Here is a 24161-nt window from a genome sequence, read left to right as displayed (position 1 = left end):
TCATTCTTAGATATCTATCTTCTTCAATTTAACTTGCAAAAAATACTTGTAGTTCGGAGACAGACAGATCTTTCCTGATTTATTCAGCTTGCAAATCCTGAGAACTGGAATCTCAGCCTTCAATCATATAGGGAAAACTACTCAAGGTTATAAAATGCTAAATGGTATCTGATAGTGGCTTTCGTGCATAATGTTTTTCCATTTGCTCTTTGCCAGCTGAGAATGTCAGGAATTTTGTATCCCTCCCTGTGCTGCTGCTTGTGCAAGAAGCTTATGAGTCAGGATAATCTGTTTGATGCTTCTGGGTTTTGCCTTTGCTTCTTTCTGCACCCCAATTTTCTGTTTATTGGCAGCCGCTGCCTCGAAGGTGACAGGAACGGGGCATGTAAATGCCCAGATTTGGGCAGGCAGAGGCTCCCAAGCTGTGGAATAGGTACTGTTCGTGGTGCACAGACGGCTTCAATGAGCTTGTGCAACGCAGATGCAGTGGTGGCAACCTCTGGTTCTTCCCCTGTGGGTGCTTACCTGATCCACGGAAGCAATTAAGGCAGCTCTCCTAAATAGGCTGATAGTAATGTGTTTCTGGCACTGGTCTACCATGCTTTTCACCACAAACACCTCAGTGGTTCAGGTTGTAGGTATGGGGGCCAAAGCATGAGGAGGAATGTGCTTCAGGTGGGTTTGGGAACAGGACTGAGGGGGTTTGTTTGTGGGGGTGGCGTGGCAGGAAGGGCCAAGGACAGGAGAAACAGGACACCCAAAATCACCTGCAGAAGGGCTGGGCATGGACTGCTGAGTGAGGGGATCAAGGTGCATGAAGGTGTGTGTAATAGGAAGGGGAAGGAAGTTGCAGAGCTATGTCACTGCCCACACATGTAAGTGGTTAGCAGAGAGCCAGAAGCTGTGGCTGTCCTTACCATTAATGGCACCCAGATAAGGAAAGGGGTAGGGATCTCTGACCTTGAGAGGAGCCAAGTGGTTTGGTCTTGGCCACTCAGATGCAACGTACGTAGTCAGAGAGCAGCTTCTCAAGAAGGGGAATGAAATCTAGTCAAATGATTACAGCTGTCAGGAAGCAAATCTTGTGCTGCTATGCACCTGAAGATGCTTGAAAAGGCACCATGTGGAAAAATCTTGGCTGAATTCAGCCCTTAACGCAAGGTGTGCAACACTTGCTGAGCACTGGACTGATTCTGCTTACTCTGTGCATCCTTACCCTTTCCAGCCATGCTTGTAGGCAGAATTATAATCCTTTTGCTGCAAGAACAAGTGATATTCTTTACAGTCTACGATGGTAAAAGCAACCCAATGGAGGAGTTGTGGGGGGTTTTTTGTTGTTGGTTTTGGTTTTTTTTTCTCTTGCCTGTGGAGTTTGGAAGAGACAGCCCCGCTGTGGCAATAAGCCAGTGCTGGGGTGTAGCACTACAGGATGGTGCAAAGAGCTGCTGACATGAATTAGTGTTCCCTGGTGTGCCTGGCAGATTGAATGAATCCAGACTGTCTTCAGCAGCATTTGTCAGCCTCTATATAAATAGGCAGGAGTGGTAGTTTTTTATTTCTGTATTTATTTGGCCTCTCTTTTGCTTTCTACACCAACATTATGTAAGACATGGTTATGAGACTTTCACTACCGCAGCTCGGGTGTGATTTAAGTTGTGTTCCCTTGAATTTGTTTTTCTATTATAAGTATTGCGATATGGCTACTCTGTGGGTTTTTCTTCTTCCTCATTCTGTACTGTTAGTACAGAGGAAATACAAAAAGCATCACCTATGACCAAATATACCCCTCCATGATGACATTCACAGGAAGCAGAAAGCAAAATACTACAGAGCTGCTAAATAGGTGGTAAATTCCTTAATGGCTGGTTGGTTCCATTTTTCTGCCCTTTGCAAGGGCAAAGCTTCTGTTGACTTCAGAGAGATGGCTGGATGAGGGGTTGCAGAATCCCAAAATACTTCTGGAATCAGCAAGAGCAACTCTAGTTATGCTGAACTTACACTTGCACCACCTAAGACTGAATTTGTCCTCTCTGCTGCAGGGCTGTACAGCTGTAAAGGTTGGGGAGCTTCTAGTCGGATCCTGAGAGAAAAAGGGGACCTGCTTTCAGAGGAAATTTCATAATTCACTTGTGGCCTCACTTCTTCCTTAATGGCGGAGATGATGAACTGCAAGTACAAAGTGGGTGTGTTGGTAGAGGAGCACGAGTACGAAGGTGCTCTGAACCCACTTAGCATTGCACCAGTACTTAGGCGACTGTGTAGGTATGTAGCATGCTGTGTGGTGTGTTCTAAGGAAGAGAGTCTTAAAAGTGCATGAAGCCACACAAGTCATTTTGGTTTTTGGCATGTGTTTGGTAAAATAAGTTTCTTATTTGTATTTCGAATGGCCCTTTCAGCCTGGATGTAGCTACTGAGTTGGAGAATGTACCCTTCCAACTTAACTGTTGCATTGCATGGTTTAGTGACCTCAGCCTTACAAGTTGTTATCGATCCCTATAAAAGCAGAACAGGCCTAATGAGTGATGAAATGGGTCAGTATTTGCAAATAGGCAAACTTTTTGTGGATGCTGAATACGAGGCACAGGACTTCTAAATTTCCACAGTAGGTAAGCTGCTAAGGATGGTTTAGTCATTATACAAAGATGGGAGGTATTCCCAGTGCAGAAGGACATGGTGGAAAATGGGGGAAACGGTGGGGATGAAATTCAGTAGTATAAGTAGCAAGTCCCTGTACCTTTTGACTCCCAACAAAAATGTATGCTGTAGAGTTGTAGGTGATTTATTTGGAAACAGAGGAAGAAAGCCACCTGTGAGTGTATTTACTGGTTAAAGGATGATCGTGTGTATGATGCAGCCATGAGAAATGTGTTACATGTTAGGAGAAGTGCAGTTAAGGCTGTTTTATGTCTAGAGTGCTGCATACAAACCTGGTCACCAGCAGTCCGGAAAGGTGAACTGAAGCTGTACAAGGTGCAGAGAAATGTGATTAGACCCTGCTTTCTCCCCATTACCTTATCTTCAGACTGGAAGAGCCTGGTTTAGCAGACTGGCACAGTTAAGACTGCAAGACTGCTCTATATTCATCATTCAGCTAAAGGCAAGCATTCATGCTTGAATTTTTGTAAGTCAAGGTGCAACTAAATTACAAGTAATTTAATAATCAGGAATTCAGAATTTTATTAATCATCAAAACAATATGATGCCTGTAGAAGTATCATGGAAAAAAAACCCGCATGATTTTAGGCTGGACCTTGATCAGCTTTTGAAATGGGTTAGGAGTGTGGTTATTTGTGATGGTGGGAGTTGATAGAGGAACTGTTTCAGGTCTGTGTTTCTCTGTTAACCCAACGTGATGTGAGCTGCTGCTGGCTGCAGGTAGGGGTGATGTCTGCCAGAGCGCTGCTCTCAGCTGCAGGTTACAGAGGGGCTGACTCCCCAGCAAGTTGGGATTGCGACCTGGGTGTCTGTGTAGAGGAGCCGGGGGTGGCTGCCCGAGCATTTTAGGTGGCCCTTCTCAAGAAGCAGAGTTGTTCTCATGCCAAATCCCAAACTGTTCCTGTTTCTCCTAATTTTCTTGGAAATTACTGGATACAGAAATACTGAGCTATAAAATCAAGGTTATAGACATTGTAATTTATAATACAGAACATACTCCCGTGAGATGTAATTTTGTGAGCTGATTTTTTTTTGTGTGTCACTTGTTTTGGACATCTGTCCCACATTTGGTCCTTGGCAGTTGAAAAATGTGCGTGTTGGTATTTTGTATCCATTTAATTAATTTTGCGTGACTCTTTTTCCAGGTAATTAGGCCAGGAAAAGGTTCAAGAGGACTTTGCTTTTGGGCACTGATTTAAAAGAAAAAAAAGAATAAAAAAAAAAAAAAGCATCAAATAAACATAATTATTTGCATAATATTTTTACAGTATGCTTGTGATATTGGAAAAATCCATGCTCATAAAACACATTTGTTAATATTCTATTATTAGATCATTAAACTTCCTCAGAGTTACAGTTTTTCAACCCCTCTTGATTCATTCAGTGTTGCAAAGAGTCTTTTCCTGTTTTCTTGCGGACAACAGTGATTTCTTATGACTAGGACATAGTGTGTCGTCATGTTTGTTTATTAGACTGTACAAAAAATTGACAATGGGGATTTAATTTTGGTTTTATTTGGTATTCTGTACTGTGATAACTGATAATAGTTGTTACTAGTGTGCTTTCAGTGTTATTAAACAATTTCAGGGTACTTCTTTTCCCTCACAGACTGCAGGAAATTGCATTAAGATGCATTGTAATCCCATTTTGGTCACCTTGTCCAATGTAAAATACGAAATTTCGAGTGTCAGGTTTATTGAAATAGGAATACAAACTTACATGCCAGATGAAATCTATCACTTGATATTAAAAAAACCCAAATCCTGAAGCTCCATGCCCAAATATGGACAAAATGTCTTCTCCTCTTAAAAGGCTTTAGAGCTAAAATATTACTATAGAATCATGAAAGAAGAAATAACTGTCCTGTTACCTGAGCAAGTAAATAGATTTTCAGTATAGTAGAGTAGGGACGTCATACTTACTTGTTAACAACAACTACTAAACCCGAGTGCCTTTCAAAGGCAGTTGCCTTTCTGAGCCTAGCTTGCTGTGTTCTTGCCCTCCCTCTTTCCAAGCTTGTGAGGAGTTGGAATATTTAAGTAGATTATTTTGTTTTACATAGCAGAGGAACTGCATTCCTCCCACATGCTGCGCCTCTGATCACCACTTTTTATGTTTCTTGACACAAGGAGCAAGTCATAGTTTGACATAATTTGGCATTTCTGTTACTGAAAGGCAACACGCTGTTGAAGTGATTAATTAATCTCCAAAAATGTTTCAAAAGAAGTTTTCTTTGTTTCTGCTTATTACCTGCACTGATTTTAAATGATTATTGCTTCCATTATAGGGAAAAAAAAAAAGTAAAACTGCCAGTGGCAGTAGACCGTACCAGCAGAGATGTGCACAAAGTAGTTCTGCAAGTGCAGAGCTATTTGAATGGGGTCTAAATTGATGTGAATCTGGCTTCTAGTGGTCCTGTCCTTCCTTTCTCTCAGCCGTGCTTTCCCACCCCTTCCTTTCAGCTGAGCCTGGGGCTTATCTGATGCACAACAAGCTGGTTTGGGAATCCAGCTAAAAATTAATCCTACCCCAAAAATGGTAGTTTGCATCCTGGTTCCAGTTTGCATCTGGTTCTACTTGTCCAGGATCCAGGGAGAGAGGTCTGCTTTTTTGTATTAATATTTTTATTTTTACTTTCATGCCCTAACACTGGCAATACTCTTCAGGAAACAGCTATTATGGAAAGTGTTCTTGTCACCTGGTCAAAAGAAAAGGGAGAGAAATTCCCAAGATGATGTACTGGTTCTCAGTGTGCTTTCTGGGCCAGTATTGAAGGAATTTGAAGCATGTGAGTTTAACTGCATGGCTCCTGTGAAGTGTGATTACTGTTATTTGAGAACTCTTTGTAAATTCATGAATACCATGTAATCTAGATTAAAACCAAACCATCATGTGTGTAGGGTATGTTGTGGTTTTTTTTCCAGGAGTTTACAGACTGGGAGGAGTGTGCATACACCATGAAAGGTCAGATCTACCCTCCACAATTAAGATCCCTGATTTTCGGGCTACTTTAACACAACACACATGTTGATGAGCAGGCCTTGGAAATTCTTGAAGTTTGTAGGAGATAACTTCTTGTCACAGGTACTCAGTGAGCTAACTAGGAAAGATGCCCTCCTAGACTTGCGATTTGTGAATAGAGAAGGACTCGTGGGGGATGTGATGGTAGGTGGCTGCCTTGGCCACAGTGATCATGAAATGGTTGAGAGTAATGAGAAAAAAGGACAGCAGAGTTGCTACCCTGGACTTCAGGAGAGCAAACTTCAACCTATTCAGGGAGCTATTTAGCAGAGTGCCTTGGGAATCTGTTTTTGAGGGCTTAGAAGTCCACAAGTGCTGGTCAGTCTTTAAGAACCACCTTTTAAGCACAGGAGCAGGCAATTCCACTGTGCCTAAATCAAGCAAGAAGGGCAGAAGACCAGCTTGGCTGAACAGGGAACTCCTCGTGGAGCTCAAGAGGAAAAAGGAACTGTATTATCTCTGGAAGTGAGGTCAGGCTTTGCAGGAAGAGTACAAAGCTGTGGTTCATTTATGCAGGGAGAAGACACAAAAGGCCAAAGTTCAATTAGAGTTGAAACTGGACAGTGTTGTTTCAGGTAACAAGAAGGGCTTTTTAAAGTATGTTAATAGCAAGAGGAGGTCTAAAAAAAACATTGGACTGATACTTGTTGAAGATAGTCATCCGACTAATAGGGATGAAGAAAAAGTGGAGGCATTCAATGCGTTTTTTGCCTTAGTCTTTAGTAATACTGATAGACCTTGGGCTGCCCGGTCCCCTGAGTTGGAGGACCATGAGTGTGGGAACAGTGACTTTCCATTTGTGGACACTGAAATTATAAGGGACCAGCTGTATCAGTTGAATGTTCACAAGCCCGTGGGGCCTGATGGGTTTCATCCCAGAGTTCTGAAGGAGCTAGCGGATGTTATAGCAGGACCCCTCTTTATCATCTAGCAAAGGTCTTGGGAGTCTGGGGAGGTCCCTGCTGACTGGAAGCTGGCCAGTGTTATTCCAATTTACAAGAAGGGTGTGAGGGAAGACTCAGGGAACTACAGACCTCTTAGTCTAACCTCAGTTCCTGGAAAAATTATGAAGATTGTACTGGGTACTGTTGAAAAGCATTTATGCAATCATCAGGCACAGTCAATGTGGGTTCACAAGGGGAAAGCCCTGCTTAACTAATTTGATACCTTTATATGATAAGGTCGCCTGCCTAGTGGATGAAAGGGAGGAGGTGGATGTAGTTTTTCTGGACGTTAGTAAGGCTTTTGATAACTGTCCCTCACAGCATCCTTCTGGACAAGTTGTCCAACTGTGGGATGAGTGGGTTTACGGTGCTCTGGGTGAAGAGCTGGCTGAAGGGCAGAGCTCAAAGGGTTGTTTGTAGTGAATGGGGCTGCATCTGGCCGGTGATCGGTCACCAGCAGCGCTCCTCAGGGCTCAATTCTAGGGCCAGTCTTGTTCAGTATATTTATCAGCGATCTGGATGCAGGAGTTGAATGCACCATTAGCAAGTTTGCTGGTGATACCAAACTGGGAGGTGCTGTTGACTCTCTTGAGGGACAAGATGCCTTGCAGAGGGATCTAGATAGATTGGAGCATTGGGCAGTGATTAATGGGATGAAATTTAACAAGAGGAAATGCTGGATTCTGCACCTAGGATGGAGTAATGGCAGGCGCAAGTATAAACTGGGAGAGCAGTGGCTGGAGAACAGCCCTGCAGAAAGGGATCTGGGGGTGCTGGTCGGGAGCAGTAAGCCCTGACAGCCAAGAGGGCAAACCGCACCCTGGGGTGCATCAAACACAGCATGACCAGCTCGTCAAAAGAGGGGATCATCCCGCTGTATTCAGCAGTGGTGTGGCCTCATCTTGAGCACTGTGTGCAGTGCTGGGCACCACCATTTAAGAAGGATGTGAAGGTCCTTGAGCGCGTCCAGAGGAGGACAACCAAGCCGATGAGAGGGCTGGAAGGCATGTCCTCTGAGGAGCGGCTGAGGACTTTGGGCTCGTCTCATTTGGAGAGAAGGAGGCTGAGGGGAGACCTCATTGCTCTCTGCAGCTTCCTGAGGAGGGGACGTGGGATGGGAGGTGCTGAGCTCTTCTCCCTGGGATCCAGGGACAGGATGCGTGGGAATGGTTCAGTGCTGCACCAGGAGAGGTTCAGACTGGATGTCAGGAAGCATTTCCTCACCGAGGGTGGTCAAACCCTGGAACGGGCTTCCTAGAGAGGTGGTTGATGCCCCAAGCCTGTCAGTGTTAAAGGTATTGTCCAAATGCCTCTTAATGTCGTGGTTTAACCCCAGCCAGTAGCTAAGCACTCTGCAGCTGCTTACTCCCTGCCTGCCCCCACAGTGGGATGGGGGAGAGAATTGGAGGGGGGGGGGGGGGGGAAGTAAAACTCATGGGTTGAGATAAGAACAGTTTAATAGAACAGAAAGGAAGAAAATAATGATGATAATAACAATATTAAAATGACAATAAGAATAAAAATAATTGGAATATACAAAACAAGGGATGCACAATGCAATTGCTCACCACTTGCCAACCGATGCCCAGTTAGTTCCTGAGCAGCGATCCCCCCAGGCCAACTCCCCCCAGTTTGTATACTGGGCATGATGTCACAGGGTATGGCATACCCCTTTGGCCAGTTTGGGTCAGCTGCCCTGGCTGTGTCCCCTCCCAACTTCTTATGCCCCTCCAGCCTTCTTGCTGGCTGGGCGTGAGAAGCTGAAAAATTCTTGACTTAGTATAAACACTACTTAACAGCAACTGAAGACATCAGTGTGTTATCAACATTCTTCTCATGCTGAACCCAAAACATAGCACTATACCAGCTACTAGGAAGGCAATTAACTCTATCCCAGCTGAAACCAGGATACCTTAACAACATGCTTTAACTTTTGGTCAGCCCTGAAATGGTCAGGCAGTTGGACTAGAGGATTGTTGTAGGTCCCTTCCAACTGAAATAGTCTAGTCTATTCTAACACACTGGAAATTTCTGGAAATTTCATGATCTGGAAGCCTAAAAATTCTGGAAAGTATTGCAAGTAATAAAGCCACACACTAAAAGCCTGGAAAGTACTCTTCTACCCAACTCCCTGAGGATGTTAGCTGATCCCTTTTCTTCAGACCATGCTTCTTGACTGAATCTTCTTTCTTTTCTCATCTTCCTTCCTGCTGTTTTCTCCTATTAATGAGCTCTCCCACCTGCCTCGCTCTCCGAAACACTTCAGCACTTGACCATCTGTCACTGCTGCTGTGCATCCTTACTGTCATAAGAGAAAGTATTGACCTTGAGCTGGAGCGTGTGATCTGTGATAACTAGCTTACAAACTGGCAAATGAACCAATATTAAAAATAACTTGCTTTATACATTGCATGTGAAACAGGAAGAAATGTGGAGGCTGCTAGGTCTAAATGCTCAGTCTGTAAGTACAGTTCTGAGAAAAAGATGTGTCCAGTAAATCTGCAGAGGTTTGCAACATAACACATGGATCCGTGCATGTTCACTGGGCAGTGAGATTCATACCCTGCCCTAATAATGCATTTGATTTAGGAGTTTACCTCAGTTATTAGCTGCAGCTTTATATGAAGCTTTTGCAGATCACTTTGCAAATGAAAATTTGTAAAATGGCTGCGCGAGTGCAGTGAGACTAAATGTGTTTTCCAAGAAAGATTATTTTTGGTTTGCTTAAGACTACGTTTAGTTGAATCAGCAGAAGGGCTTTTTGACTTCCTTTCTCTGTGTAATTATAAGCTGAAATTCTAAATCAGCTGCTTAGTCATGGTAAATTATGAAAATTATGCTGTTCATTGGCAAGCTGTTGTTATAATAAATGTATTTATTGCTTGGGTTTTTTTTCTTGAAGGATGTTTCCTTTGAAACAAAAAGCTGAAGAGTAACTTAAACTGCAAGAACCCATGTTTTTCAAAATATCTGTCATAGTATAGGATAAGTAAACATGACGCGTGTTTAGAGTTTTCTGACAAGTTAATTTTATCCAAGTAATTTGCAATGTTTTATAAAACTCAAACTCAAGCTGAATCCAGTCTTTTAAAACTACAAAGCAAAATGTTGTGGTTTGCCAGGGGAAGGGGTCTATATGCTATCAGGTTAGGCCTCCAAGTGTAGGTCATCTTCGTGTCCAAACTTGTCCTAAGAGTCCATATCCTGTAATGGAAAAGATGCATTGAACCAGTAAGTGCTGATTGTGTAAATCCAGTGGGATGAAGAACAGCAGGAGATAAGGGAGCTCTGCCTCCTTGGCATTTAGGGAAAATGAGAGGTGGGTGACCACTGAAGAGGTCTGTTCTCTATGGCATGAAAGAAAGTCAGAGGTCCTGCCATGGCAAGTCTTTGTGACCTGACGAAGTGTGTGATAATTCTGATTTATTAATGATATTTTTTGTTGGGGGGATTATGTTTTAACAGTTTCATTCCTTGGCTCCAATGTACTACCGAGGTTCAGCAGCAGCCGTGATAGTTTATGATATCACCAAGCAGGTAAGACCTTCTGTACACTTTTTGTCTGTGTTAAATCCTCTGCTTGGGCCAGAGTTGGAGTTAAAACCCCAGAAGTATTTGTATGTTAGTCCCTGTTCACATCAGTGGGGTTTATATGCTTCGGTAGTTTGTGTAGATTTGGATGGAGGCATCCAACTGCCTTAAAAAATTAAATATAAAGTCTTGCTTCTGTGTTATTTCAATGTCATCTAGACAAAAGGTTGGAGGCTACATTTTGTCAAAGTTTCTTTGGATTTCCTCTGGCTAAGTAGATAGGATAATATCCTGCAGTACCCCCTCCCACCACCACCACCACCTATGTTCTCTGTACAGAATTGAATTTTTACTGCAAAAAGCAGCTGGCTGCTTTATCAACTGAACAGAAATGCAGTTGTTCGCATATTACTGATTTTAAAACTGATTATTTTTAACTAAGCATATCATCTCATGTTTGCATTGCAGGACTCGTCTTAACTTTGAAACCAGTGATGAAATAATAAGTCTCTGACCTTTGTCTCAACATTCTTCATTTGGAATCAAAATTGTTTTTTCAGATCTTAGACTGCTCTTGCTCATTTCTCAGGCAGAGGTGGCTAGGAGGTTCTAGCTGAATGCCTCTTCCACTGCTTTTGAAAGAAATCCCTGCTGATAAAGCTGAGTTAGAGGAGGTGTTGATGGATGGTCACGACAGTTCACTAGCATTTTATTCCTTTCCTGCCAACTGAATTATTTACTATTAGGTTGAGAGAGCTGGGTTGGTTCTCCAGTGCATTAGTGTAATGATCTGTGGCTGATGATGGTGGCCACTGTTGCACAGTGGTACTGTTCTCCTTTGCTAGTTTGCCAAAAAAAGATGAGGAAGAGTGGGTTGATACTTATTTTTAATTTAAATATCTTACGGTTGATCTTGTAATGCATTGTAAGAGTAAAATTTTGTTTTGCCAGCCTTTCTTCAAGCTTATGTGGAACAGCTCTCAGAATAAAGAGGGGAAAATAGCAGAGGAATGTGTATTTCACTTTCTGGTGCTTAATATTCAGTGTTGATCATTAAAGCAGAATGGATGTTTTTTTCCCAAATGACTGATAGTGCTCTCCCTCCAGTGATACTGATACAGCCATTGCTGATTTAGACACAACTCTTATGTGCGTTTCTGAAGGGGAAAAAATGATTTATAATGTATTTGGGAGCTCACTTTGAGTTTCAGTAATGATTTCAACCATGTGTTATAATTAGAATCTCTAGGAACAAAAGTGACTTTAATGCTATTAGTTCATTAGTGTAAAGAAATAGAAAATTTACTATTAAAAGGTAAGTAGCATCAAAAAGTGTTTGAATTCTGTATTTGGAGGGAAAAAGCCAAGTGAATTGTCACCTGTCTCTTTGGTTTCATAATGAGTAAATAGCAGTTTACCAGGTCACAGATTCGGAAATGCTGGCGGGAGGGGGTCACAGTGAAAGCTGCCCTGGATGTTACCAAAAATATGACAGTGGTTAAGATGGTAATCCACCGGGCAGAAGTTGAAATTGGACAAATGAAGCTCACATTAAAAGTGAAGGAAATTAGCTACTAGCTAAGCTTAAAAGAGCTGTGGTTGTTTCTTCATTGCTGAGAATTTAAAAAAAACATTCAGTGCTGCTTGGGGGGGGGGGGGGGGGGGCAAAGGGGAAGTGTCCAAGTTCAGGAATTAATTTGAGGAAGTCTTACGACCTGAAGTTTGAAAAGCAGATTACACAGATACAACGATCTTCTTCTGGTCTTATGATCTATAAAATTATTATTGCATTAATACTGCCAAAGCTGTGTTCCTCTAACTTCAAAAAATAAGCAAATACATCAACAGAGGCTAGGCTGTTAGTTTATTTGTTATTTCTCTGACTTAGGATTCATTTCATACTTTGAAGAAATGGGTGAAAGAACTAAAAGAACATGGTCCTGAAAACATTGTAATGGCCATCGCTGGAAACAAATGTGATCTTTCTGATATCAGGTAATACATCCATTTTCATTGTTGCTTTGATTGCAGTAACTATAGTGTTTCGTACTTTCAGGTAACCAATTTGATTGTTATAATAGTATTTAGTTTTGGTCAGCTGTATTGAGTCTTTCCTAACACCAGTGGTTCTACCAATGTACAACCTCACCAGCAGCAGCACAACTTGAATTATGTACTTTTTTTAACCTCTCTTTTACTGCCCTTCCTGTGTATTTGTACAATGTACACCCTTTAGCTGCTGAATCATTGGGAATGGAAAAGTATACTCTTTGTTTTCCTTCCATTCATGTTAAAAGGTGCAGAATGTATTAAGCGATGAGCAAAACCAGCAATGCAAAGCTAGAAGGATGGGCCCGAGGTAGAATAATGTTATTCATAGAGAAGCTTTGAGAACTTGTGCTTTGTAACAACTGAAACTGTTCTGTAATGCTGGATGTAGAAAGTGTATATTTGGTGTTTTAAGAGCATAACCTCAAGTAAAACTTGCATCACCTGTGTGAACCTCCTGGGTATAAGAGGGGAGGGTTGAATCTGCCCTCCTGCAGAAGAGCCAAGATGATGCTATTTGAGATGAGAGTGAAGCTAGAGTCACTTTTCTGCTTGCTAGCTCTATTTTGGCTTTGCACTTATCTGTTCTGCAAATGGAAGCACATTTTGCTGTACAGTAGTGATCCTTTGTGTCAGTCCATGACTGTTATTTCTTCAACTAAGAGTACAGACTCAATGGCCGTATTTGATGCTTTCCTCTTAGAACCTCATAGGCTCTCATGGTTGTTTAAAGATATCCCCCTGTTGTTTTATAATCATTAATTTGGCCCAGGTTCACCAGAGCCCTGAAGCACATGTGTAACTTCAAGTAAGTGATGCAGTGCTTTATTGCATCAAGGCATGTACAAGGATTGGACCTGTGTGGTTTTGGGGTTTTTTTTTTTTTTGTGTGTGTGTCAGTCAGCCATGAACCAACACAAAACTGTGAGTCACTGCTTCCTGTAAGACTTGAGCAAGCCCTGATGCTAGAAGACTCCTGGTTTCTGTTGTGCTAAGAATCAGGGACACAGATAGTATATTGGCATCTCCTACATGATGATGTGATATGCTTGTCAACATGGTGAAACTAAGTCCTGTAGGACAAAACTAAACGTTTCCAAATATGAAGTAGAAAAAGAGAGGAAAGGATGATTATAAAAATAAAACCAAAAACCACTTAGCACAAATCGGAGTTTTCAGTTGCTCTGAGAGTCACTTTAAATTTATTGCTTAAGTGTTGCCAGCAATACAATTGCCTGATTAAATCAAGGGTACTAAGTTGGAGATTGTAACAAATGGCACCAATTACAAATGAATCCATAACCAGCCCTCCCCCTGCTTTTGGTAGTATTTGCCATGGCAGCAAGCTTTTAAATGCTGTTCCACTAGAGGCAGGTTAACTTGGGGACACGAAGAAAAACCTGCACCCCAGAAATGTTGTGAGAATACTGAGATTCCTCACAGAGCAACTGTGATCTTCCCACCATGTTATTCTCAAACACTACCTGTTGTTTACAGATTGCTGATTATCTGTTTCTTGCTCCTGTTCAGCCAGTACAACTGTTCTATACACAAAATGTTCTGGTGTTTGCATGGTCCTCATTGTCCATTAGCTAATGTCTCTTCTTCTTTTTTTTTTTTTTTTTTTTTTTGGGAGGGGACTTTTTTCTCCCCATAATTATGAATAGTTTTGAGAAAATTTTTTTTATGCCATTATTCTTTCTGCATCCCCCAGCTTTTTTTCTTTCTGAAGTCATCCAGTGGTGTCCAGCTAAAGAGATTTTGGTGGAAAAATAGAGAGCAGACTATCTTGCATGTGATATGTTTTCATAGTTCTTCCAGAAATCTGATTGTTTATGCAACACATGCAGCTGTATGCATTCTCTGGCTGCTTTGTGTCTTCAATTTTACTTCAGTAAAAATGATTTCAGGTGAAATGTGTCACCAATTTATCAGATTATTTCCAATGAGTAGAAAATACACATGCCTTTGGGCACAGAGAATTTAAAAATAAGATGATGCGAACACACAGGAACAAGCTGCTGTTTGTATGCATTTTTGGCATCTCTCTTTGGTTTTGTAGAAGTTTTCACAGATGTTTTGCTGGATATCAGAGGGACAGCTGCTTTTAAGACCAATGTGAATAGATGCAAAAGAGGACAAGCTGACCCGTTTCAAGTTGATTTGATTCTGCCATCTCTATGACTGTAGGAGATAATGTAAGGAAGGAATGAATGGAAGCAATAAGAACTGATTATCTTCCTTTGGGAAGGGACTGGCACTATTTCTCGTAATCACTGACCATGTTACCCTTCTCATTTAGCATCTAAAATTTGGTTTTGAGCTGCCAAGATGGATTTGGGATGTACAGGAGTCATGCTTCTTTTCTTAGTGTTGTTAATAGGCTGCCAGCAGTTTTTGGCACTCTGTTGAAGTAAATTTCTTCTCCACTTTGAAGGAATTTCTACAGGTAGACAGGGAATTTTGTTTAGTATGAATCCTCATCTTTGTTACAGTACTGTCAACTCTAGTACTGTTGAGTGTTTGGCAAACTTTTAAGTAATAGTAATAGACTTTTCCTTCTGATATGTGTCCTGTCCTTCTGACAGGTCATTAAAAAGTAGTTTCAAAGACAGGAGCTGAGACTTCAATGTTAAAATGTTGTAAGTGACCAAAATATTTTTTGAGCGTTATAGAAGTCAGTAGTCATAACAGCAACAAAGAAGTGTTTACTTCCCTGAAAACATGGTGCACCTTCTTAACAAATCGTGTTCACTGGAAATTGCCAGATTCTTGGTTAAGAGAATTCAGCAGAATTTCATGCTCAGATCTTCCCTCTATGCATCCAGAATACCTCTTTATTCAGTAATTACTCAGAAAATCTCAAGGGAGACTGAATCAACAGAATGATTTGGAAAGGATAAAATGAAATATTTGACATCTTTCAGAATAGGAATCCCTCTAACTTTCCCCGTAGCCCTGGAATAACACTTTCTCAGCACTCCATTGATGGTTCTTGCCTTCTTCCCTCTTCACCCCCATCTTGTGTGTGTTCACCTCTCAGCTTAGAGTTCAAGCATTTGTGCTTTTTATTTTTGACAAGGTAGCATCTGAGCAATGTTGACATCCAGACTATAACTCCACTTGACGTATGCAGCCATGTATGCGGCCTTCTTGGTGCCAGCAGCACTGGATGGCATGATGCTTATTGCCCATGTGCTGTGGACGTTTATAGGCTTCCTTTAGAAATGTTATCAGAGAAGGCTAAGAAGTGTTGTGACGCTTCCTTGGACTATTGTCACTTGCTGCTGTTTTACCTTTCCCTTGATTCCTGAAGCTTGGTTTCTCATCTAAATTACAGCAAGTTGAAAGTTCTCATTACATAACCCTATGCTCTCAAATTTCTTTCTTTACTGTTGTTTGAATATTAAGTTACATAGTTTTAAGTTCCTTTTTTCTTATCTTCGGGGCCATCTGCAAATGGTGGTACCTTTCATAATAAAGGCCAGGGTGCCATTTCGGAAATAGTAGGGGGAATGCTGCCTTTTCTGTGTCTTCCGCAACAAAAAGACATGTAATACAAAGAAGCACATAATGGAAACAAGCTCTGAATCCAGATGCTGGAATTGCAAGCTAATTTTTTGAAAACCATTTGTAGTAAATCAGGCAATTATTCTGCCTCTCTGCATGTTTCCCATAAGCAGCAGATCTGATTTATTTAAAATATATACCTCTATAAACTAATTGTGAAATTGCATTGCTCTGCTCCCACCTAGGTACCTTCTGTTAAAGTCCAAGGCACTCATACTAGGAGGAAATTGTACTAGGAGTCTCTGGATTGGTTCCTCGGAGCTGTGGGGTGAAGGAGTTGGTGCAAATTCTGCATGAGCAACAGACAGCTATAAAGCCATACAAAATACACCAGTTGGCATGTTGAACAACTAGAAGAAAAATAGGGCTGGCAGCCTGGTGTTCCAACATGTGCTCCCCTGATTGGGTGTACTTTGGGTGCCTGTTAGCGTTTTCAGTCTCTGATTCTGAGCTGTTGCTCAAAAATCAGGAATAGCAGTGGTTACAGACAGCAGCGGACGCAGGCAGATTCAGCTTTGCCACCTGGCTCAGGCAGATACAAGGTCAGTGTGGGGCTTGCTTTGTGCCTGAAGCAGAGGTCTTTTGCATGTTGTAAACTGCATTTACCAGCTTTTGGCATATGAAGTATTGGCTACAAAATGAGGATGTTCTACCAGTGATTTTAAGATGGTGTCACTTTGGTGACATGGCACAGAATGCTGGCCTTTCCCCAGTGAATCTGGCACTCCCAGATTGCTCTTGCCAACGTGCTCAGAGTCCGTGGCTTTCATATCTCTTTCAGAATCTCTCTTGTTTTCTTGCTGCTTGCAAACACTTAGACATACGATGCTCTTATCATTTTCTTCCACAACAGCCGTATGCTATCTTGTTTGAACACTTGGTGTGGACAATGCTGGTTGCTGCCGGAATCAGCAGAGTTGTATGGCTTTTCTCTAGTGTTTTAATGCTTTTCTTATTGGGATTGAGTTTAAAAAACAAACAAATAGGGTTGTCATTTAAATTATCTTCCTTTTTTCCATGAAGGCATGGATTCAGCAGCAAGTCCAAGAAATCTGCAGACTGATCATTGGTGAAATTTTGATAATTTGAATATGATGATCTAAATGCCATAATAAGAAGAAAGACAGTACTACTTTAGCAGGGAAAAAGAGCATACTAATGCTTTTCTGATTAAGCTGTGTTTGAGGTCTTTTTTTTTTCTTCTGTTTTTTTTGTTTTGGGACTTTTTTTTAGCCAAAATTAAATTATTTTTTGAAAATTTGGTTTCTTTTATTTGTAATTTTTTTTTTTTTTTTTAGAGAGGTTCCTATGAAGGATGCCAAAGAATATGCAGAATCTATAGGTGCAATTGTTGTTGAAACCAGTGCAAAGAATGCTGTTAACATTGAAGAACTTTTTCAAGGAATAAGTAAGTAAATGCTCCCTTTATTTATTTATTTAATTATGATTGTTTGGAGGTCTTCTGAAAATAGCTGTCCGTTTTGGGTCTAAAAACTTCTTTCCCAAGGATATCAAGAAATCCACTGGGCCAGTAGTATGGTTGCTGGTTTTGCAGCTGTAAACTAAGAATGACATTGAATACACCAGAGCAGAACGCAGTAGACAGTAGATACGGGGTAAGCCTATTCCTTCTAAATCTGTATATAAATCCTGACCTGGGTCACATCTTCTGTTTCAGACCAAGCCTGCTGTAGAGGTAATACTGTTGATCTTATCATCATGTTGATAAAAACTTAAATGTTGAGAAATGTGCCTGGAAGGCTATGATAAGTAGAAAATAGTCATTGCAGTGGAATCCGTTTAAAAAAAAAATATTTTGTCTCCAGGTCTTTTAAACAAGATGAGGCTGACATTCCTCGTGAGGAGAAGAAAAAACGTCTTGTTCAGTTTGCCTAGCGCTAGGGGTTCCAGTTTTGGTCTCTGGCTGCAAGTGGGAAGGACCTTGCGGGCTGGAGGGGACCTCAGGAGACCTTCAGTCCAACCTCCTGCTCAGAGCAGACTTGATAGTGAATTCCGAGCAGGTTGCTCAGGCTGTTGTCTGGCTGGGCCCGAGAGCAGAGGTTCCACTCTCTGGGCAGCTGAGTCCAGTGTTTGAGTAGTCCTCACAGTGGCATCCCCCTGGCATATCAAGTCAGAACCTCTCCTGATTCAGTTCACGGCCACCATCGCTCATTGTCCTGGATGCACATCGGCAAAGAGCCTGGCTCTCTTGTCTTAGCGGCCCTCCCCACAGGCACTGACAGGCGGCTTTGCGGTCCCCCAGAGCCCTGTGATGGGTTAACCCTGGTTGGATGCCAGGTGCCCACCAGAGCTGTTCTATCACTCCCCCTCCTTCTCAACTGGACAGGGGAGAGAAAAATATAACAAAGAGCTTGTGGGTCGAGATAAGGATAGGAGAGATCACTCACCAATTACCGTCACGGGCAAAACAGACTCAGTTTGGGGAAAAATTAACTTGATTTATTACAAATCAACCGGAGTAGGGTAATGAGAAATAAAACCAAATCTCAGAACACCTTCCCTCCACCCCTCCCTTCTTCCCGGGCACAACTTCACTCCCGGATTCTCTACCACCCCCCCCCAGCGGCACAGGGGGACGGGGATGGGGTTTACGGTCAGTTCATCACATGTTATTTTCTGCCGCTTCATCCCCCTCAGGGGGAGGACTCATCACACTCTTCCCCTGCTCCAGCGTGGGGTCCCACCCACGGGAGACAGTCCTCCACGAACTTCTCCAACGTGGGTCCTTCCCACGGGCTGCAGTTCTTCACGAACTGCTCCAGCATGGGTCCTTTCCACGGTGTGCAGTCCTTCAGGCACAGACTGCTCCAGCGTGAGCCCCCCATGGGGTCACAAGTCCTGCCAGAAAACCTGCTCCGTGGGCTCCTCTCTCCACAGATCCGCAGGTCCTGCCAGGAGCCTGCTCCAGCGCGGGGTTCCCACGGGGTCACAGCCTCCTTCGGGAACCCACCTGCTCCGGCGTGGGGTCCTCCACGGGCTGCAGGTGGATATCTGCTCCACCGTGGACCTCCATGGACTGCAGGGGGACAGCCTGCCTCACCATGGTCTTCACCACGGGCTGCAGGGGAATCTCTGCTCCGGCGCCTGGAGCATCTCCTCCCCCTCCTTCTTCACTGACCTTGGTGTCCGCAGGGTTGTTTCTCTTACATGTTCTCACTCCTCTCTCCGGCTGCCGAAATACCGCCGTCCCAACTTTTTTTCCTTCTTAAAAATGTTATCACAGAGGCGTTACCACTATCGCTGATTGGCTCGGCCTTGGCCGGCGGCGGGTCTGTCTTAGAGCCGGCTGGTATGGGCTCTGTCGAACACAGGGGAAGCTTCCAGCAGCTTCTTACAGAAGCCACCCCTGTAACCCCACCCGCTACCAAAACCTTGCCACACAAAACCAATACAGTCGTCTCCAGGCTGAACAGGCCCCATTTCCTCAGCCTCTCCTCGCAGGGCAGGTGCTCCAGCCCCCTGACTGCCTTGGTGGCCCTCCTCTGGACTCGTGCCTGTTTGTCGATGTTTTCTTGTATCGTGGGGCCCAAAACCAGATGCGTTGCCCAGCTGTGTTAGACTGTATCTAGATGGGGATAACCGCTTCAGCTGATCTACTGGCTTGGCTCTTGTTGGTATGACTTAGGATGCTGCTGACCGTCTCTGCTGCCAGGGCAGGCTGCTGGCTGGTGCTCAGCTTGCTGTCCTCAGGTCCTTTTTAGCAGAGCTGCTTCCTGGGCAGCCAGTCCCCGGCCTGTCTCATAGCCAGGGGCTCTTCCTTCCCACAGGCAGGGCTTGGCATTTGTCCTTTCTGAGCCACATAAGGCTCCTGTTGGCCCATTCCTCCCTCTAGCCTAAGGCCCTCTGAACAGCAGCCCTGCACTCAAGGGTACTGAATGCACCTCTGAGCTGGGTATCATCTGAGGGTTGAAGGCGGTGTGTGTTTTTGACTCCTTCAGGCCACTGATAAAAGGTGTTAAGCAAGGTACTCCACTTGTAACTGGCCTACAGGTATATACATACTGTTAACCACTGGCCCTTAAGTCTGATGATCCAGCCAATTTTTCACACAGCTAACAGTCTGCCTATCTAGGCTATAACATCCCAGCTTGGATATACCAGGATGCTGTAGGAGAAAGTATCTGAAGCCTTACTAAAGTCAAGGTAGACAACATCCAATGCTCTCCCTCAATCACAGATCCAGTCATACTATCATTTAGGGCAACCGGATTGGCTGGACATGGTTTACCCTTGGTAAGTCCATGCTGACTGGTCCTGGTCACCTTCTTCACCTTCATGTGCTCAGAAGCAGCTTCGGAGAGGATTTTGCCCTGTGTTTTTTCCAGGAAGCAGAGTGAGGCTAACCAGCCTGTAGATCCATGGCTCGTTATTGCCCTTTTTGAAGTCAGGTATAACAATCACCTTTCTTCAGTCATAGGGCACCTCCGTCATTCTCCACAACCTTTCAAAAAGGATAGGAATGATAAAGAACAGCCTTGCAGTGATATTGGCTTCCTCCCTCTGCATCCTCAGGCTTGTACGGGTTGAGATTTCTTAAGAGCTCCATGACTTGATTCTCTTCCACTACTGGTGGTTCCTCCTCTCCCTGAATCCTGTTTTGGGGTGCAGAGGCCTAGGAGACAGCACATCCAGAAATTCAACTTTGTTTCCCTAAAGTATTTTATTTTATTTCACACATTCATAATCAGCTCATATTATCTACCACACTTTGCCTGAGACGGGACCTGTTCAAGTGTTTGCTTCACTTGCATGGGATGTATTTGGAATGGTTACTGAGAACTGATATTCCTAGAATACACTACCTTTCTCTTACCTCCTTTAAAAAAAGGAGGAGTGTGTAAAATGGCTGGCTGGAGGAACCGGTTCTTCCTTGTGATAGTTTACTTGATTGTCTGTGTCTGATGGTTGTGAATGTTCTCGAGGAGGAACTCATCCTTGCTACATAATTAGATAATTAGTTTCTGTCTTTGATAGGCAATGCTGCAGCTGGCAGTGTATACTGTCCCTAATAATGGATATAATAGATGAGGAAAATCAGCTAAATTAAGTTTAGTATGAACTAGATACCCAGGCAAGTGCACTTAATTCCACAAGAAATTATTTCTATATATAGAAATATTTGGTCTCGGTGGATGTACTTGTGACCTTATCAAGTACTCAGCAGAGAGAAAGGAGAGAGTTGGTAGTGTATGTTTATAGAAATATAGTGGAAACCAAGTGAAAAATGCTTAATTAGCAGGAGAATTAATTAGTATGATTGTGACTGGGCAGAGTATGGATAACTTTCTGATGTTTTACACCACTTCAGTCTTTGTGCAATTTCCAAAAAAGGTCTGTCTGTGCCCAAGTTGCATGGCAGCATTTCTGCCTTTTCAGTGTATGAAGTCCCTCTGTGGCCGTGTTTCCTACCCTGTTGTCCAATTTTATTTGTGTGGTGCCCTAGAAGTCATGCTGCAGCTTCAGTTTTGCTTTCACGCTGCCCAAGAGTTCGCACCCTTCTCTTTGTGCTGCTGTAGAAGGGCATGGTGCAGCTCCCCAGCGTCTGATGAGGGAGACAGCAACTTCTGTTTACATTGGATCTTGTAGGTAAACTGTATGTGTTGTCTATTTTACAGCCTGGATTTGGAATCATATTCCAACATGTGTAGGGAATTTCTCCATTAAAAGCCTTGACATTGATACCCCAAACAGAAAGGGTAGACTACATTTTAATTTAGCCAAAAAATTTACCTCCTGCTTGCTTATGCTTTTCATTTCCCAGGGGTATTTTAACATAATAATTTTTGCTTCCTAAGGTGTCTAACAACTGTCTCTTTTCCAGGAAAAATGTTGTGAACGGAGGGAAATAGTATAATGGGAAAAAATTACTCAACATAATGATATAAAGAAGGCAGAAAATAAAAGGGGAACTGGGATGTTTTGCTGACAGCCAGATAAATCTTGGAAAAATTGTAGAGATTATAGACAGATCACTTCATTTGTAAGCTTATTATATTACAGTATTTTTAAAAGATTTTTTTAAAATAAGTTTCTCTTAGGATTTGAGGATTTGACTGCTTTGAGGAATGTCTTAGTAACACAGTCTCAACACAAATCCATTGTCCTTAATTCTTCTCAAGAAAATACAAGATGTGAAAGACTAGAATAGGTAAAAGTTTCTGATTTTTTGAAGATGGGGCAAATCTGGCAGGAGGGGGACTCTGCACTTGGTATACTTGGGCAAAGAATGCTGAGGAAGAAGACTGAGCACAAGAGTCAGCCAAGTCAGTGTTCTCTGTGCTGGAGAGTTTTCACTGAGCTGTGTAATGGGATGCAGCTCCTGGCTGGCTGTTGAACCCCTGTGATTTCAGGTGGCAAGCTACTACACCTACCCTGGTTACATTTAGCAGCGCCTGACTGAAGGCTTGCTGTGACTGTGAAACATCACATGGCTGTTTTATTTCTCTGTAAACAAGACAAGAATATTTTTAGTACAGTTGTATATTCCCCACTTGGGCTAAATTTTTCCCAATATCTTTCTTGAAAGGTTTTTGACATAAAAAGGGCTTAAGATTTTAGTGGTTTTTCATGTGTTTCAGTAGTTCTTTTTTAATAGCTGAGTGTCTATAGGATCAAATGTTATTAATTTTTTATTCCCAGCCTTAGAAGAATCATAGGCACAGCGGCTCCTTGTTGCTGGTTTATACTTCAGCAGCAGCAAAAATGCCAGGAATGTATTATACGATAGCAGTATAATACAGTATAAAGTTGTGCCTGTGCAGGAGGTTGTACCAGTTCTCTATTGCCCCTTCTTGGTTGTGGGGCTTTAGTCCACTGACCACTGGTGGTGCCTGAGAAGGCAGCTTACCTATTAAAACTGGCTGGTTTTCAATGACAGGTGCCCCAAGTGCACCGTCATTTAGTAGCGATCACATCCTTTCTTTCACACCGTTCATTGAACGTTTAGTAGCAATCACACCATTCATTTAACAACTCAAATAAGCCTTCGTTACCTTATTCAAATCTAGTACACGCCCAGCTGTTTCTCTTCAGCCTGCGTGTATTGCCTGTTACCTTAGCATGGAGGTGCCCCAGATATAAAAGAGAAGATTACATAGAAGCCATCCTCTATAAACGATAGAGCTGAGACTGTACCTCCCAAGTTAATACCAGTCTGCATCAGTAGGTCCAAAGATAAACAGGCGGTGGGATGAGTAAGCTGCTGAAGAATACCTAGCCAAGTGAAATATGAAATAAACCTGTGCTTAAGCAAAAAAAAAATGATGGGCATGCATTACTTTTTTGGAGTCTGGCAAATGTTGGAGGTTGGTGTACTACCAAAGGGGGCAAGATTGAAGCATTTCAGCATCTTCTGTCGAGGGTGAGAGGGAAGTGAGGAATAAGGTTATCAGAATCGCTCTACAGAAAGTGTGTAAAGGGTCGTTAGCACGCTCGGTCTTACTGATGCTAGTACTACGAGAAGGAGAGACAGGCTGGTGTTTAAAAATCCAGATTAGGATGTTCTTCCTAGATGAGACTTCCTAATTAGAGGAGAGAGTTTCTGTCTCAGCATACAACCTTTCATGTGGTAAATGCTCAGTTATAAATGTGTGAAGCTATTGATTTTCTGATGCCTTGCCAGCAGCTCGTATATTGAATATTTAATGTAACCCAAATACTTGTTTCCTAGAAATACTGGGAGATTAAAAAAAAAAAACCAAACCCAACCTCTAGAGTTTACAGTTTAACCAGCTGTATACTGGACAAACTAGAGAAGGATGTGTGAAATGTCTGTCTCTGGAAGGGGGAGGGATCCTTTCCAGTGGACATTCGATGTTTGCACTGACTCGAATGGACTTGGATGGGTGGAATTGCAGATGGACAATTTTTGAGCTTTGTGGAAGACAAGTTTGATGTTTTTCATCCTGTTACCTGCTGACATGCAGATATCTGTGAACTACTGTGAAGAGGTCTATGAAAGACATTTTAAGAAAAGCAAGGATGTTTATGTTGCAAAGCAATTCACACATGCCATTTTTAAGGCAGCCCAAGCTCATAACTGAATTTTTGTAGAGGGTATTCACCTACTGTGAAAGGATGGAAAAACCTTGTCCTAACTTACAAGTATTTGAGATTATATTCTTTACAGTTTATGCTCCCTGTATTTCTAGGATTAGTTCTCCTCTTGCTTTCAGATTTTACTAAATGAAGGAAAACTTACTGGCCTTTGGACTACTCTTAAACTTGTGAGGTCCTGGATTTCTTTCCAACCATAGGAGAGCTCTTCAACGTAAGCTAGTAAATAAACCAAAACAGCCCAAAGTTAATTACAGCAGGACCTCAAATCAAGGTTGGATCTCTTAGTAATTAAAGTAATTAGGAATTCTGTTG

The 24161-nt window shown here is 42.5% G+C and overlaps 1 protein-coding gene and 1 long non-coding RNA gene across 4 annotated transcripts in view; one reads left to right on the top strand and one right to left on the bottom strand.

Moving 5' to 3' along the window:
* RAB31 (RAB31, member RAS oncogene family) overlaps nt 1-24161 on the top strand; it is a 72258-nt gene that overhangs the window by 38267 nt on the left and 9830 nt on the right. For all 3 annotated transcript variants that reach the window (XM_052787816.1, XM_052787815.1, XM_052787814.1), the window contains 3 exons: nt 10086-10157; nt 12040-12146; nt 17069-17178. In XM_052787816.1, the coding sequence (XP_052643776.1) occupies nt 10086-10157; nt 12040-12146; nt 17069-17178 (289 nt within the window). The remainder of the gene's footprint in view (nt 1-10085; nt 10158-12039; nt 12147-17068; nt 17179-24161) is intronic.
* LOC128142114 (uncharacterized) lies at nt 9682-13814 on the bottom strand. The gene is made up of 2 exons (XR_008235273.1): nt 13685-13814; nt 9682-9824 (listed from the first exon to the last, which is right to left on the bottom strand). It is a non-coding gene; the product is annotated as an uncharacterized LOC128142114 (long non-coding RNA).

Source organism: Harpia harpyja, chromosome 5, assembly GCF_026419915.1.
Source record: "Harpia harpyja isolate bHarHar1 chromosome 5, bHarHar1 primary haplotype, whole genome shotgun sequence".
Lineage (NCBI taxonomy): Eukaryota > Metazoa > Chordata > Aves > Accipitriformes > Accipitridae > Harpia > Harpia harpyja.
Note: the sequence above shows the minus strand (reverse complement) of the source record. Positions and strands in the feature narration are given on the sequence as shown.